This window comes from Gossypium hirsutum, chromosome D05 (assembly GCF_007990345.1).
Source record: "Gossypium hirsutum isolate 1008001.06 chromosome D05, Gossypium_hirsutum_v2.1, whole genome shotgun sequence".
Lineage (NCBI taxonomy): Eukaryota > Viridiplantae > Streptophyta > Magnoliopsida > Malvales > Malvaceae > Gossypium > Gossypium hirsutum.
The window spans coordinates 25989250-26006132 of record NC_053441.1 but is presented as its reverse complement, the minus strand read 5'-3'; the positions used below and the strand labels follow the sequence as shown (position 1 = coordinate 26006132).

Genomic DNA, 16883 nt, shown 5'->3' with positions numbered 1-16883 from the left:
TGATGGCAAATTTAAAACTGCCAGAGTCATTCTGAATAGTCAATTTGCGACTGTACAGTAAGTATATAAACATGATGTATCACTTCAGAAGTCGGTTCCAAGTCCTCTTATACCCCCCATAACAAGATACCAATCCCGGTTCAGATGTGCATTTATATATCTTTATCTACACCATAACTCTGATTACCACTTTGAACCTTAACCAAATCCGAACCCTTCATTGGCTTCGTGAATTGCAAGCAGCAACCTCTCTTCTAGATGTTCCTTCGATGGATACTCGGGTAAATCCAATTGATTGAAACTGCATTATCACAAATAAATGCTTGTTAATAACAAGGACCTTAAAGGTCTAAGTAAAGGGAAGAATACCCAAAAAACAAAGAAATCATGGAGTGGGGGGGGGGAATATGATAGAGATGACTGGACGAATTACCAGGTATGAGCAGAAGGCAAGTGATCAGGGCTGCCATATGCTTTCTGTATCTGGAACTTCTGTGAACCTGAAATTCCTTGAAGTGCACTAAAACCTTCTAAAGGCACCTGCGAAATTACGAAGACTGAATTAGAAACCCATTATGAAACAATAGTGTTCTTTTCAATGTTATAAGAACCGGTAATTTTACTGGTCAGACCACCAGTTCCCAGTTCAACCTGACCATTACAAAATAAAAATTTTCAATAAAAATAAAAGGAAAATTAATTAACACAAATAACATAAACATTCATTTTATAAATTATAACAAAATTAAATATTTAAACTAGCTTAAATGCAATGATTATCCAGTTCAACCGGTTTCGTACTGGTTCAATCCTCCTCCAGTTTTAGGGTACTGGTTTTACCACCGATTCTTGTTTCAACCGGCCAATCCGATCCAATTTTGACAACCATGGTTATTTTATTAACTAAAATAGATCTCTGCTATATCTCTACATACTTGAAAGAAATAAACAGGTCATGATTTCAATATTTAAATCTCAATTCAAGCATTAAATAGTCAACCTTGAGGTTTAACTACAATTTCAGGTGTTGAATTACCTTTGAGGTACCAGTCACAAACTGTAGAAGCCGAGCTTTATCCTCCTTACTGAACCCTTGGACAACCTCCCAAAACCACTGTATAACAGGTGATGCAGCACTAAAACCAGAGTACTCGGTATTTGCCCTCATATCATCCACTAGGAGAGATATATCAAAATTCAGGTCAACTATGGAAGATGGTAGCAAAATAAAGAACTCTAACATTAACTTAATTGGTTTACAACACTTACTATCTATTTCTGGTAGACCACTTATCAGTAACTCCAGCTCCTTGTCATTAAAAATAGATATTAATTCCCTAGGAATTAATTCATTGAATCCTTCCAAAAATGCATTTATCTGAGGACGAATAGCAGTTGTCAAACGATGCTCAGCAATTAAATCAACGTACTGGTGTTTGTTCTCCTCAGTAACTTTAATGTTCCGACCACCAGGAATCAGTTCATAGTCAGTCACCTGTATCGTATTTGGTAAAAGCAGGATTCATCACTGAGAAAATGTTTTTGCACAAAGGGCTTCATGAAAATACCAATGAAAAATTAGTACCTGCGTCCTTTCATACAATATTAGCTTCTCCTCATCAGCATCAATGCTAAATGTAAGGTCGAGAACATCACTGATATCATTCTGAAAGTACAGACAAGGGAAAAAAATAAGAAAAATAGAACACAAGATTCCTTCTGATGAACAATGAAAGGTAAATGCCAGCAAACTAACAAACTCAATTGCTCGATGTCCATGTAAGATAAAAGGGAAAAAAAATATGGAAATTTAACATATGGCAGACCTCAAGCATCCACTTCAGGTTTTTGAAGTAATCAGGATCAATTGCTTCAATGTCATGATAAGTAACTTTGGCCCCCAAGATATGCTTGTAGAAAGATCTAGTGAAGTGGACATCCAAGAGTTGCCCATCAAAAAGTGCTTTGCCAACCTGGAAAATTTCAGTTAGAAAGGAGTAAAAAGTGAAAGGAAAAAAAAAGTGTCAATCCAATAGGAAACTAGAGAAGATACTAACAACTCGTCCAACAAATTTGAAGTATGAAAGATGTTCAGTTTGGTAGACTGAGTTGGGATTAGGCTGGAATGTTGACTCATTCCCCACTGTAGTGAAAAGCAATGCTCCTTTGTCAAATATAACTCTGGACAACAGCTGATACCATTCCCTTGTAAGCCCGCCAGCATCAATACCTTCCTCTCCTTGGAAGTGAACAGTCAACCTCCCCTTCAAATCTTGAGTTGATCGCAAACGTAGTTGGTTATAAGAATCCTCAAGTATGTAAGCTCTTCTAACCGATATTCTTAGAGGACTGTGATGATGATCATGTTGTTGATGCTTTATTTTGGACCTGAAGTGAGCACGTTTATTATCAAAATCGACAAAGCGGGGAACCTTCAGCATGAGTGAAAATGACTTCTCAAGGAGGCCAGGATTCTGGCGGATAAAAGCATTTAACAACTTCCTATGCTTCTCTGAGAACTTTACAAAGGCAACATGTTTTTCATCAAATTTTGAGACAGAAGAAGCATTTTTCTGCTGGCCGGCAGATGGGGTGCCGGCATCCTCAACATCAGAAAGCGCAGCCATGCCAAAATCATTAACAGAACCCGGTTGTGCAGGATGTAACTTCTCGCACATCACAAAGAAAGATTCTATATATGGTAAGATGTTCTGAGTGCCTGCAGGTAGGGGTGGTGTTAAACCAGATTGTCTTGATGTGGATGTGCTGGATGGAGCTAATAAATCTGGTGCAGAATCTGAATAGCTCTCTATTTTGCTTATGCAAATGCTCAACTCTATCCACAAAGGTTCCAAGGCTGTATTGATGCCCCACACCTGAGAAAGAGCAGAAGATCGCTCTGTTTCAGGAAGCAGCTGCAGATCCTTCTCTTTCTCAGTTATTGAGGTCACAAGAGAACTTAGTGCCTGTAAAACCCTTAAAATGGCAGCTCCATCAGAAGAAGTTGTGCTTAGTAGAGATTTCACAGCTTCACCGAACAATTTTAACTCATCCATGGCAGATCTAATCAAATTTTGTACAGCATCTGCCAGCTCAGAAATAAAAAGACGACAATGGCTTGGAGCAATAGCAACCAACTTTTTCATTACCTCTGCCACCAGACTATATGCATTATCTGACAAACTGGACAGGAAACATAACATGAGCCCAAGCAAATGGAAAGAAGCACTGAATCATATTCAAGATAGAAAAATAAAGATAAAAATCATTTGATAGGAGGAGCAAGCTGCAAAATCCATTCTTTAGGGGGGGGGCCGTTGGTTCAAGCCACAAGTTACACAACTTTTCTTCAAATGATACATAAGAGATACAGAGAAGAGACTTCTGAACAAGAAAGGACATATCACTTACCCTTCCCGTGCAAGCAAGGAACATAAAAGTCGGAGCTCCGTTCGTGGCAGATTGGCAAGTACACTCTGAGCATCACATTCATTACTTCCATCAGACGTTGATGCTGTGGAAGAGTCCACGGTCTTTAAGGGTGACTCAGAAACCTCAAGAGCATCATGATTCTCAGCATTGATGTCAGCATCAGACATTGAAATTTGCAAAGCAGGTTTTTGTTCAGTGGAAGATGCCTTCGATTTCTCAGATGAAAGAGGCTTTCTTTCCGCATGGTCAATGATGACATCCAGCAAGTTAAGCAACTGAAGCAAAATCATAAATGAGAAAATAATGAACATAACAATATAAAATTGCTTAATTTCTCGAGAATAGGGTCATAACTTATCACCTGCTCTAGATGCGCTATACTTCTCAAGTACAGGGGTTGATTGAGAAGGCTCAAAAGCAATACTATGGAAATGTATCCTTCCTGCTGCTCCTCATTCATCAAAGCCTTTCCACGTGTCTGATCACTATTTCTTAGCTCTTGTAGGGTAGGAGACGGCAATCTAAACTGGAGTAAGATCTTAGCAACATACGGATGATTTCGAGTCAAGTAAGTGAGAGTTTCAAGAACTCGCCTAGACACCAGAGGAGGAACTCCTGCAACGGGAAAAGGATAAGATAATAGAAACCACTCAGAACCCAAATACTAAGAAGTTAAATCATGAAAAAACCACAAAACTTCTCCAGATATTAAACTCATGAATAATATGTAAAAGAGCCACAAACAAAAAAATAAAGTATCCAAAAGATGGAGAAAAATGAAAATGTTCTGATGGCATGCCGCATTGAATCACCAAGGGTCAAGAACTTGTGTTTATGTGCATAGTATCTCACCATCAAAATATTGAGGACGAGAATACATAACATTATTCTGGCAACCATAAAGCCTGTATGGTGGTTCAATTGCATTTGGGTAACTGACAGGCTTTCTTGTATCAAGCGTCAGCATGTCCATCAAGATTTTAACTAACGCTGTTCTGGTTTCGTTATGAGCACATAAATTCAAAAGAAGCTTCTGCAATGAACCTTTATACAGTGGCTGCACGATAAACAATGTTCAGCGCGTAAATCAAAATAGAGGATAAATATCAAAAGAGAAAATTAACCGAAGAGAGCACCTGAACCATGCGAAGTAATCGAACCATTGCTTGAAGAGCTTCACGGCCAATTAAAGGGGTACCTTCCGCTTCAATTAGCTTAGCAGAAACAGATCTGCGTGACACTATACTTCCCCCCATCCTGTCCAAGCTGGATCCAATACCTTCACCTCTCCTAGAAGATTCACCTCTGCGATTCCTAGGGTACATCCCAAACAAGTTACGGTTATGATAGCGATGTGCAAATCTCTCACGTAACATGTTTGCCTCCGCAACAAGGGCAGGGGTGAGATTAGCAAGAATAGCATCAGATGATGTTAATAGAACCTGAGGATAAAAAATAACATGATGAAAAATGTTTAGACATCTTTAACTTGCACTTAAAAATTAAACCACATTATAACAAAAACCATACCTCTTCTCGTAAATCAGAAGGAAATGTGGCAATTATTGAGACCGTGTCCATTTCAACTGGTTGACCTTCAAGTTCTTGAGATTGATGAAGCCTTTGAGCTTGCTGTTGTGCAAGGACTTCAGCTCGGATGTCTGGGGGAAGAGCAGCAAGAAATTCTGGATCGATATCCCCAGAATTCTGTTCTTCAGCATTTGAAGGCTGAGCCACTGGACCCTGCTGAGCGGAAAGAACTTCAGTACGCAACTCCTCTGGGAGAGCATCTAAAAATGCAGGATCAATTGATCCAGAACCACCATCACTATTCATCTGCTGCTCAGCAGTGGTGCTATCTTGCTCTGCTTCTCGACTAGAATTCTCTGAAACCTCAGTAACACTATGAAGAGGTACATCTCTCCCACCAACAGCTGTTGAATTCCCAAAAGCCACATTTGTTCTTCTTGCACGTGCAGCCTGTGGATCAGATATTCTGTCTGAAGAACCTTGCCTTTCTCCACCATCATCAAGGCCATCTGCACTTCCAATTTCAACATCTAGGCTTCGAAGGCTTTCCCCTAAAGTGGCCCCACTACCACTACTTTCTTGGCTCACTGCTTCAATAACACGAACAGCTGCATCATTCTGCTCAAATTGCATTTCAACAGATTGTTGATGTATGTTTGATGCATCTGTTCCTTGCAGAGAATCAGTAACTGCAGGTCTCCCATCAGCATTGAGAGAGCTATCAGTTGCTGCAGAAGATGGAAGCACATTAGCATTTTCATTATTTCCACTGTTTACTACTGGAATCTCGGGTGTTGCACCAGGCCCTGATCCCTGTAACTGGCTACCTTCACCATGGGTCTGAGGTTCCACGGTTGATGTGTTGTGATCAGAAGATTTCTCAGGGACAGGTCGCCTGAGTTGGGAAACAAGTAGCTCTTCAAGGCCTTGTGGTACCGTAGCTGTACTAGACCCACTGCTTTGCTGGCTCTCATCAACCCACAAGTTCAAACGATGGCTATGACGCCCATTCCTCAAAGACCGGAAAATAGTATCCAACCGTGATGATGTGCTGTTTGAGTTTCTATTTGAAATAATCATATCACGGGCATTTTCTGAAGAGGACCAAAATAGAGAGAGGGGTGGAGGGTTGTTAAAAATAGAGATGCATATAGAACTACAATCTTAGTAAGCATTAAGCTGTAAATTACAAAAAGTATACATATTATTAAAAATACAGAAAAGAACAACCTGACAGCCTTGTAGATGCTGAGTGCAGTGATGAAGGTCCCACTAAAAGAGGATGAGTTGAAGGCCCTGAATTCTCTCCACTGCGCCCCAGGGGACTGTAAATGGATGTGGTACGTTCATGACGTCTAGAACCAAAAACTTCAACTGGCATTACATGAAGAGCTTCACTGGCAAAGCTGTGGTCTCTGCCTAAGACTTCAATCTGGTCAAACACATCCATTCCATTGATACCCTCCTCTAACCTTAGAATAACTCCACCCTCATCATCACCATCATCCTCATCATCTTCCTCCAATACTTCATCATCAAACTCATCATCATCTATCTCATGATCATCTTGATCTGTGTCAGGATGAGACAGGTGATGTACATCATCTTCCTCCAAATCATTATGGTCCTCATCTTCGTCATCGTCATCTTCATCCACTTCATCCCCCTCATCTCCCGACATCTCCTCATCTTCATCATCACCAAGGTTTTCTTGCTCATGGGGCTGAATTTCAAAATGAATCCCCAGATTGTCTACACCATTTCCAAGACCCCTTCCATCCTCAGAAGTTTCTTGCATGTAATCATCCTCAGTAGCATGAGCAAAACCTCCATCAATATCCTGGTCATGTTCCATATCATCTGTAACAGCTTCAGACCCACCATAATTTTGGACAGTGTTGAAAGATTCAATGTGGTCAGCTGCAACTGCATCACGGTTGGACTGAGATACCATTTCCATGGACTGTGATGCATCAACAATATTATCTGCTCCCCCAGACTGATTCTGGTCAGCAGGTTTGACAGAATTCTCACCTTTGATAGCAGAAGAATCAGCAGAATGAACATGCTCCTTGGTTACAAGTTCCAAAGCTTTTATTAGCCCTGTTACAAATTTAGGTGACTCAGGATTATCCAAATCCAGCACTTCAAGCATGCGTGTTAGTGATGCAACCAAACCAACATCTATAAAAGTGGCAGAAGCTTCTGCTGAGATGCATGAACCAGTTGGTGTACGAGCAACTAGTATATCATTCAGCAAATCAATAAAAGTCTGCATATCACTGCTTGGAGGTTTGAAACCTTCGCAGGAATCAACAAAGTCATTGAAAATACAATTAATCTCTGTAAATACTCTCTTCCTGGCCTCTGCTGAACGCACACAAGATGCAACCAGAAATTGACTAGCCCTGGTTGCAAGTTTATGCCTCCAGTCACCATCAATTTTCCTTTCCTTCTTTGAATTCCGGGAATATGGAATAAAACTGTGAAGAAAATGGTGAAATATTCCACAAGTGGATAAACCAGTTGACATCCTTTGATGAGGGAGCCTGCAGCTACTAATTTCAGCATCTCTTCGGAGGAGCACATTCACAGATGAAGCATACATTAACAGAATCTCTGACAAAAGTTTCAAGATGAAGACCATCTTTGCAAGTGATGCAGAAGCATCTTGACCAGAAGCTTCATTCTCCTCAGACACAGTTGCAATGGCTTTTCCTTTACCCTTGCTAGCAGTAACATCAATTTCCATATCAGTTGATGTTGGTGCATCAACAGGCACCTCTGTTTTGACATCATCTGTCAATGGAGGCACAAATGCACTAACTGAATCCAAAAGAAGCTCGATCACAATTACAAAGCTTTGAGGATATTTTCTATGCATTTTAACAGACTTGGAATTCAAATCATTAAATCTTCCAGGCCCATTCCCTGGACCTGCTGAGTTCACATTGCAGAGATTACCCTTTCCATCACTTTGAGGTGTTTTATCTTTGTCCGATGCTTTCTCCTTATCTTTTTCTTTCTCCTTGAATTTATCTTTGTCACGGTCTTTAATCAAAACAATATAAGGTCTGTCACCAACCATTTCAACTTGGCAGACAGACTTAACAGACTGCATAAATATAACCGGATCACGTGAAATGACAGAACTTAGGTTGACAAGGAAATTACGCGGACTGACCCTTCCATTAGAATGCCGGTTAGCCATAGCCGAAAGACTATGCTTTATTTCAGCTTCCATTGCCTGCTGCAAGGTTTGAGGATCTTCAAGGACATGATGGATAATGGTAGCAGCAACATTATCAAACCCAGGAAAAAGACTACTTGTGGGTAACAAAAGAAGTGAACTTACACCCCCACCATCAAGAAAATGAACAGCAATAGAATGGGTTCTAGTTAGAGTAGAACATAGCTGTAGAACAGCATGCATTGTTTCAGATGGAAACTGGTTTCTTATACAACTACAAGCAATCTCTATCAGTCTCTTCTGCTCATGAATATCAATATGTCTTGCAGATCCAAATGAGCAATGCAACTTACTTTTCTTATCTTCATCAATACTAACAGATGTCTGCTGACAACTAACATTGTCCCCTTTCAATTGCTCAACAATTTCAGTATTCAATTTTTGATCCACCTGAAGTAGCCTATCAAGAGCAAGGAAAGCAGTTGTTACCCACTTTGGAGCTTGACGCTTCTCCTTGTCCGCTGAACCAGTGTCCCATTCAAAAAGTAAATCGGTCACAAGTTTTACCAGTCCAGTCTTTGAGGCGATTTCCCGTGTCTCCACATCCTCATAAAGGATTAAAGCAAGAACATGGAAAAGGGCAGAGAGCAGAGAATTGTTTCGGCCATCAGAAGCAGAACTAGAATCTCTCACTTGGTCAAGAAGGAAGGAAATGACACTGGACCTACATTGACCATCATTTTGGGAGCATATTAATACAAGGAGATCTCTAACTGGGAAAGCTAGAGGTTCCTTCATCTGAAGCAGCTTTGTACATGTTGACAACAATTCCTCAACAGGAGGAAGTTGGACCATCTCTTCTTCAAGTTCCTGGCTATTTTCATTTGTAACATCTACATTTGTGTCAGTTTCAGAGTTCCCAAGAGACATGGCAAGTGCACGAGCAAGTTCATCATCCTCCTGGGTTTCCTCTGGATGGGAGAATAACCACTCCATTGCTAACTCCACACTATTAGATCCAACTTGTCTCAGAGCTTCTTCTGCCCTAGACCTGGAAAATCCCATCTCAACAATTGTTGCTATAGCTGTTTCATTTGGAGGGGGCCTAGTAATACGAGCACTATTGCTGCTGATAACATCTTTCACTTCAACACCAGAGTAAATGTGCCTAATGATAGATATAAATGTGGTGATGAAATCGTAACTGCAATCAGTAAACTGTGGATGAGTCCATACTGGAAGCACTGCCTTGAGCACCATAGATTGAAGCACCTTTACAAAAGTTTCAGCATCCCTTGGGAATGGAACATCTCCATTTACAAGTGGTTGCACAAGCAGGTGTTTGGTGAATGGGGACAAAATAAAAGAAGATGCCACCAGGTGGGCCATAAGTTTGCCACAGCTAGCTAATGCACCATAAATCCATGCATGATCTCCATCTTCCTTTTCATCCTGCTTTACATTACCATCATCCATATCCATAGGAGATGCTGGAGCCCTATTAACAGCAAATAGTAATTGACTGGTAGCTTCAAAAGTTGTCAAAACTGATTGTACAACTCCACATCCATATAAGCAGTTTAACATAATAGCATTACAAGAATCAGGCCTGTCCTGGAGAACACTATCAATGAAATCAATAACCTTACCGAAGTAGCGACACTTTGTAGATATGGATGCTTCTGAACCAGAAGAATTTACATGACCTCCAAAGTTCATGTGACCCAATGCAATAGAGGAAAAACTAGAAGCAACAGATTTTGCTGCAGGGGATGCATTAACTGTATCATCCCGACGATGAGAAGGAAGTAACATCACTTTTCCCAACTCTTGAAATAAATGGGTAATGTGGAAGGAAAGTGACCTCATCATATCACAGCAAGATGTGTGGTATGACCTCTGCTTGTCATATTCCTTTTTGTTGGCCGTTCCAGAAGCATTTGGTGAAGTAGAATGACTGGCTCCAAACCGCATGTTTGAACCATCAATACCCAATCTCTGATGAAAGCCACCAGCTCGGCCAAGGTCACGGTAAAGGTTTACAAGGTCAAAGAACTGGGATTCAATACTCCATCCTGGCGTCCTCCGCCTTAATAATGGATCAAGGAACCGTCTGAAGGAGTTCAATCTTTGCTCTTCAGCATCACTTGCACTTGATTCCCGTTGCTGTGAATCAGGCTCAGCAGAACTAGCACTAGCACCATCATCATCTGCTTCTAGTTTGGCATCTTCAAGGAGAGCAATCTGCCATAAGATTTCTCGATGGACAGAACCAATGTCTTCCAGAACATCTTTGCTGCCATTTCCAAGTTCAGCAAGCAAAGCACTAACCCAACGATTATCTTTGGATGCAGCAAGAAATAGAAGGAACTCAACAAGGAAAAGGGGAGAAAAGACTCCATCATCAGGCATCAACTTAGGATCCAGTAAAAAGGACCCCGAAGCTGCAGCAAATCCACTCATAGCTTTCTTCAAATGTTCACCAAGAGAAGAACAAAAGGCACGAGCAAGAGGAGCAGAGTGATGCTGAGTGAACCCCTTAAAAACCATGGTGCTATGTAAAGCAATAGACATCCCCTCAGATGATTTTACAATACTGGGTCTCAAAAGAAGCTTCAGTAGAGCCTCAATTCCTGATTTCTCCACAAGCAGACGACATGTTTCGGAATTCTCTGTAGTTCTATGAAGCAAAACCATCAGATGCAAAATGCACAATTGAAGAAACTGCTCATCACTGATTCCTTCATTTACAGAATCCACTGCACTAACCAGACAACACTGCTCTTCATTTCCTTTGTCTACGGAATCAGTTTCCATTGCAGTACTCTCAGTAACTTTTTCCACAGATGATGACTTAGAGAAACCACTACTGTCCCCAAAGGAATCAATTTTATTTACAATTTCAATAAGTATATCAACACCACTGCTCCTCAATGAAGATACATGGCGCAAAAGCTCTTCAACTGCATTTGCAAAAGGAACAATTGCCTCATTCATCACCAACACATACTTCTTGCTAGTAAAGATGTCAACAAGGAATCGCAATGCTGAAGTTTCTTTGACTGCTTCCAAGCCATTGGCATTAAGACATATGGCACCAAGGCCATTTGGAACACATGTTATAGCCTTTGAAGATGGAAGTACCCCAGATAACACTGAAGATAAAAAAGCATCTGGAAGACCCAAATCAAGCAGTGCAGGAAGACAAGTTGGGTCTTTATGGATAATTTCACTCATTACAGTCACAGCAGAGTAGTATATATCACCTCCAAATTTATCTGCATTCCCATATATGAGTGACAATGTACCAGGCAGTGAACTTTCATTTGGATTCTGCGGTCTAGTGGAGTTTGCAGGAGCATATGTAGCAGAACCAAGAGCCTTCAAAAGTACCTTTATAAGCCTCTTTTGGGAATGCAACAGGTCATCATTGTATCCAGAGTATTCACCATAGACCATTGAATTATCATTTCCACCAGAGATACCAGTAACTCTATGCACTTCTATTTGTAGCCTCTGAGCTAAAAGCTCCACCCCACCGAGTTCTCTAAGCAATGTTACAGCTGAACTACTGTAATCCATTAGCTTTTGTAGAGCTTTTACAGCTAAATAGACAAGATGCATATGACTCGGGTCAGAATCCTCCAAGAGAGGTAAAAAGGTTGGAACCATTCCTGACCCTCGAATATTACTCCCTGATGCAGATGATGATGTGATATGAAGCAGATAGAACTGAAGAAGGGCCTCAATAAAAGAGAGAGATGATGGATCACTAGAACCTTTGAGTGACAAAACTGCCTTCTGGAGCACATTCAGCAGGATCATCCGGTTCCCAGCAGTGAAACTAATACTAGATCCACTCAAAATTCGTGCTCGGTCATGAGATGCTGAATATGCAGCTAACTGAGCACCCAATGCAAGCATTGCAAGAGTTCTAATATTTCCTGGAATAGTTTCTTCTGACCGCACTATCCTGATTAACTCACTTGTATACTCCGGTTCATTTGCAAAAAAAGCTGTCAGCTCATCATTAGCATCATTAGACTTAACAAGGACAATAAATGCAAGAAGGCAAATCCTGCTGTACAGCCTGCATATCCTGGGCGACCGAAAGGCATGTGCATATCTAATTCTTGTTAGCAATGAAAACCGGAGCTCAGGTGGTACATTATACCGCTCAATGCATTGCTTCATTATTAACAGATCATCCTCCTTCCGCAAATGCAGATCTGGAATGTGTATGACTCTCAAAGTAGAACTTGAATTGCCAACGCTTTCTTCAGTGCTTTGAGTATTGAGCCCATGCAATTCAAAATAAAGACTAGAACCAATCTGGTGTTGAGACTTATCACCAACATTTTCATTTTCTATGTCGGACGGAAACAAGCTAAGCCCATCCTCCTGTGTTCTCTCATTTGCCAAAACACATGAATACAGGCCCAATCCCTCCTCCTTGCTCCCCCATCCCTGAGCAAGAGACAGCAGATAGCTGTTTACAGAGCCACATCCAATCAACTTACCACTACCATGGACCTTGGAAGGATTTATTTTAACAAGTGCAAAAAGAGTCTCCAGTGTAGCTATAAGAATTTCAGGATCAGTGGATGAAAGTAGAAGCTTGAAATTCTGAAAGGAGAATGACAGAGTTGTATTAGATAAAATAACATTGGAAGACATAGATAGAGGATCCCCATAAATTTACAAGTTTGCAAGTCACTGTAGTTAAAAGAATGATTTCTGACACCATGTCAACATACCTCCAAGCCATCAAATGAACTTTTGTTGTGGCAATTCTCCAAGATTGTTTGCATTACTCGTAGTATTTGAAGAACTGCTTGCTTCGGAACTGGACTATCATCTTCTAGAATTTTATCTGACAGTAGAAGATCATTCCTACAAGACAAGTAAGTCTTGAAATATGTATCAAAATGAAGAAACAGTGGCCTCCAATGATGAAAATTCCCCTGAGTTAAAAGCAACAAGTGAGTGAGGAACTCAAAAAAGAGATGTATAAACAAGAGAAACCAATATACAAAATCACCTTACTGTACTCCCATCGAAAGCCTGAAAGAGGTATTGCTATATCCTGTAATGGACTCTGGATCACTTTATCAATGAATGCTTTAATTTGAGGAGGCTGCAAGCGACAGTACATATAAAATTTATTTCCCAAAAATAAAGAAAGAAAATAAGGCAGCTTTCTAAGCAATTCAGACAAGCTCATAGAAGCCAGTATATATTCTATTTAACCAAGTTTAATAGCAACCATTATATAAAGCGCCATGAATACATATGTTCCCCAAATCATATGCATATATAGTGTAGGGTCAATATTCCCTAAAGGACTGTAGGGGTATGAATGAGTAATAAAATAAATAATGCATGGAAAGGGGAGGGGTAATACCCTTACTTTCAAGCATAAAACTAAAGAGAAAGTTGAAGCTTTATGTGAAGTAAACAGATGGAAATACTTAATGTCAAGGAAACTCAAAAAATACCATTTACTCATTGCATAAAAAGCTTTTTATATCTTGACTAACTGGTGGTTCGTGATTATTCTTAACACACTGTTAACAATAAAATATCTGTTGCTTAATTGCCTTCTTATGAAATGCATTCGAATGTTTCACACGCAAAATGATAAAAGAAAATATATAATTCTTCTAACACTCATGTGGCAACAGAAAATGTATACTATCAAGAAGATAAGAAGCACTTCATCAAAGGTCTAAAGCATACCAAGCAAAAACCTAACTGAAATTGATTGTAAAATCTGATAATATCAATTAACATCTTCGAATAAAGAATGCATGCATATACATATCTATCAAATCCATTTTGATAGCACCTATATACACTTATAGTTCAATACCAGAATAAAAAGATATCAGAACAACAAATTACATTCAATCACAAACACCAGCACTAAACCACACAATAATAAAATATTATAAAAATTAAAGGTTGCCAAATAACTGGCATTCATCAATTTAAATTGTCTAAGAACTCTTAAAATTGGCTTAGAAAGCATTCAATGGAATAAAACAAACTGTTCTCTCTAACCTCAAACAAATAAATCCATACATATATTGACAAAAACAATACTAAGAACAAGAAAGTAAGCTTAAAACCATGAATAAGACTTCATACCTAGGAAAAAATAATACAAAATTCACAATTTACTAACATAGTTTTTCCCAAAAAGAAAAAATATGCATAGTGAAAAAAATCATCACATCATATGAAGACTGTCCGAGCAAAGTACATGCTAAAGTTTTCTAATTCAATATTAATTTCTTTTTTTTTAAATAACTTTTTTAAGTTAAAATCACCACATCTTACTTAAAGTGAAAGATCTTCAATAGTAAATGTGCATCATCCTGTCAGCTCAACATTGTGCAATATTATAACCATCTCCAAACCATTGCACTAATTGTTAGAAAAATATTTGTAAATACTGAAGGCTTATTTCAAATAAGGGCCTCAAGAGTAGATGTGCATCATCCTGTTAGCTCAACTTTATGCTTTTACACATTTTGATAATAATTCATATTACAAAGATTTTGAAGTATTCGTGTTTTAGTTTTTTTCTCCTGTAATCATGTGAGTGTCTAATATTCTCGGGTCCGTGCAATAGAGGAGAAGCAATCAGTAGAATCGCATAATCAGCCAAACAGTCTATAACAACCAAAGGACCAAAACTTAACAGAGGAAACATGAAGAAACTAGCACAACACTAAAATGCTAAATCACTACGACAAAGGAGTAATAATTTAAAACCCTAATAGGTTCGCCAAACAGTGCTAGATTCTGATAAACCCTAATCAGAAAGCATTTTCTCCGGAAATTTTAAACAAGTAAAAATTCAAAACAAAATAACAATAATAATAACTTACCGGCTCAGAGTCGAGTTTGATAGAAGGACTGATGGTGGTTTCACCGGACAAAAGCTGGCGAAGCCTAGAAGGCAAAGTCGATCTTATATTCGCCATCTCACCTCTACTTCTCTACTTTCAATAACTACAAAGGAACACCCCGAAAAATAAATAAATAATAAAGCACAAAATCATACCCCTAAACTACGAAAATCAAATATTGTTCCAGAATCCAAAATATTCAAAGCAGATCAGATATTAGGTTACGTAAAATATAGAAAAATTAACAGTCCAAAAGAGAGAGCGAGAGAGGAGACCTGAAAAAGGAGATGAAGAAGAGCGATGGATGCTTATACATCTATATTATAAAGCATGAAATTCAATAAAATTTGTTAGAGATTTTCGAAGATAACGATAAAAAAGAGCGAGAGAGAAAACCCCAAGAGCTAAAAAAGAGCGAAGAAATATAAGAGGGGCGGAGGCTTTGGGTGTTTTGATTTTGTGGGTGACTTTACATGGTGTTTGTATAAGAAGAAAATGAAGGCCAAGGGATCAGAGAAAAAAGGAAAAATTTAGGGTCTCTGAGGGGTAAATTGAAAGGAAAGAAATAGTAAAAGGATTGGAATGTAAATATGTAAAAGTTTTAGTGAGATAGTAAAGCGAGCAGCTGACACACACAGTGCTTTGATGCTACAATGTGACAGAGGGGGCATTTTTGTAACAAAATTTTTGCTTTCTGACCCTTCTATTTTACTCTTTTTTATTTTGCATACTATTTTTTGTCTTTCTTTTCTTTCTACTCCCTCTTTGTTTTTCCTTTATGTCTTTTATTTTACAACAAATATTAATAAATTCTTTTCAACTGTATTAATAAATTATTAGTAAGTTTATCTTTTAGTCATTCAACTTTAAAAAATTATAAAATGGTCATTGAACTATTTAAAATTTTTCATTTAAGTCACTAAGATATTAAAATCACTATTTTATGTCATTATCTGCTTAAAATGTCTGCACCAATCAAAAGCTCTTACTGCTCTTTTCTCTTATGTAGTTCAATTATTTTCATGAAATAGCTTTGAACATCACAAATTTGCAAACCAAAATTCAAACAGTTTTCTTCTTCGATCTCCAACACTGGCCATCGGATCAACTTAGATCTAAGGTATGTTCTACTCGTCGATGGGTATTGATCCATAATACATGAAACTTTAATTATGGTTCAAATGTATACATAAATTTTGATTCAATTGTACACATTTAAATAAATTAACCTATCAAATTATTTTTATATTTGATAAATATAATTATTTGTGCATGCAATATATAAACATAATATGATGCTATATCAATAGTTGTGTTAATAATTTGTAAGAATTGGATAAAATCAAATTTTCGTATATAAAATTACACAAAATCGAAATTCATATATAAAATTATATATTAAATCAAAATTAATGTATAATTTTCTTGTTAGTTATACTTATTAGTGTGAATTTCTTTTTTTCTTTGCTTCACTCTTAAGTAATTTTTTTAAGTAATTCTTTTATAGATACTTTTAAGTACCTTAATCTATTCCAAATTGTGTATTGATAATCTATAATGGAGTATAATATTATATATATAAAAGCATAAGCTTAAACAAACTTTTGAAGAAGTGAAAATATTTTTTATTATTCATTATATTATTAAATTATATTAGAATAATAATTTATTAATATATTATTACTTATTATATGATAAAATTAAAAGTAATATTTTTAAAGATAAAAGTAAGTTTAATTGTTAATTTTCTAATATAATTGAGTAAATTAAAAATAATAAAACCCCTTATAAATAGATATTACATATATAATTAA

The 16883-nt window shown here is 38.0% G+C and overlaps 1 protein-coding gene across 1 annotated transcript; it reads right to left on the bottom strand.

Annotated features, from left to right (window-relative positions):
- LOC107900609 (E3 ubiquitin-protein ligase UPL2) lies at positions 1-15713 on the bottom strand. The gene is made up of 17 exons (XM_016826273.2): positions 15345-15713; positions 15049-15172; positions 13194-13289; positions 12910-13116; positions 6193-12778; positions 4963-6056; positions 4569-4874; positions 4285-4489; positions 3794-4047; positions 3412-3707; positions 2058-3183; positions 1827-1973; positions 1586-1666; positions 1270-1495; positions 1037-1176; positions 434-540; positions 1-301 (listed from the first exon to the last, which is right to left on the bottom strand). The coding sequence occupies exons 2-17, from the start codon at positions 15142-15144 to the stop codon at positions 199-201; spliced, it is 11070 nt and encodes a 3689-aa protein (XP_016681762.2). The 5' UTR covers positions 15145-15172; positions 15345-15713; the 3' UTR covers positions 1-198.
- Between the last annotated feature and the right edge of the window lie 1170 nt (positions 15714-16883).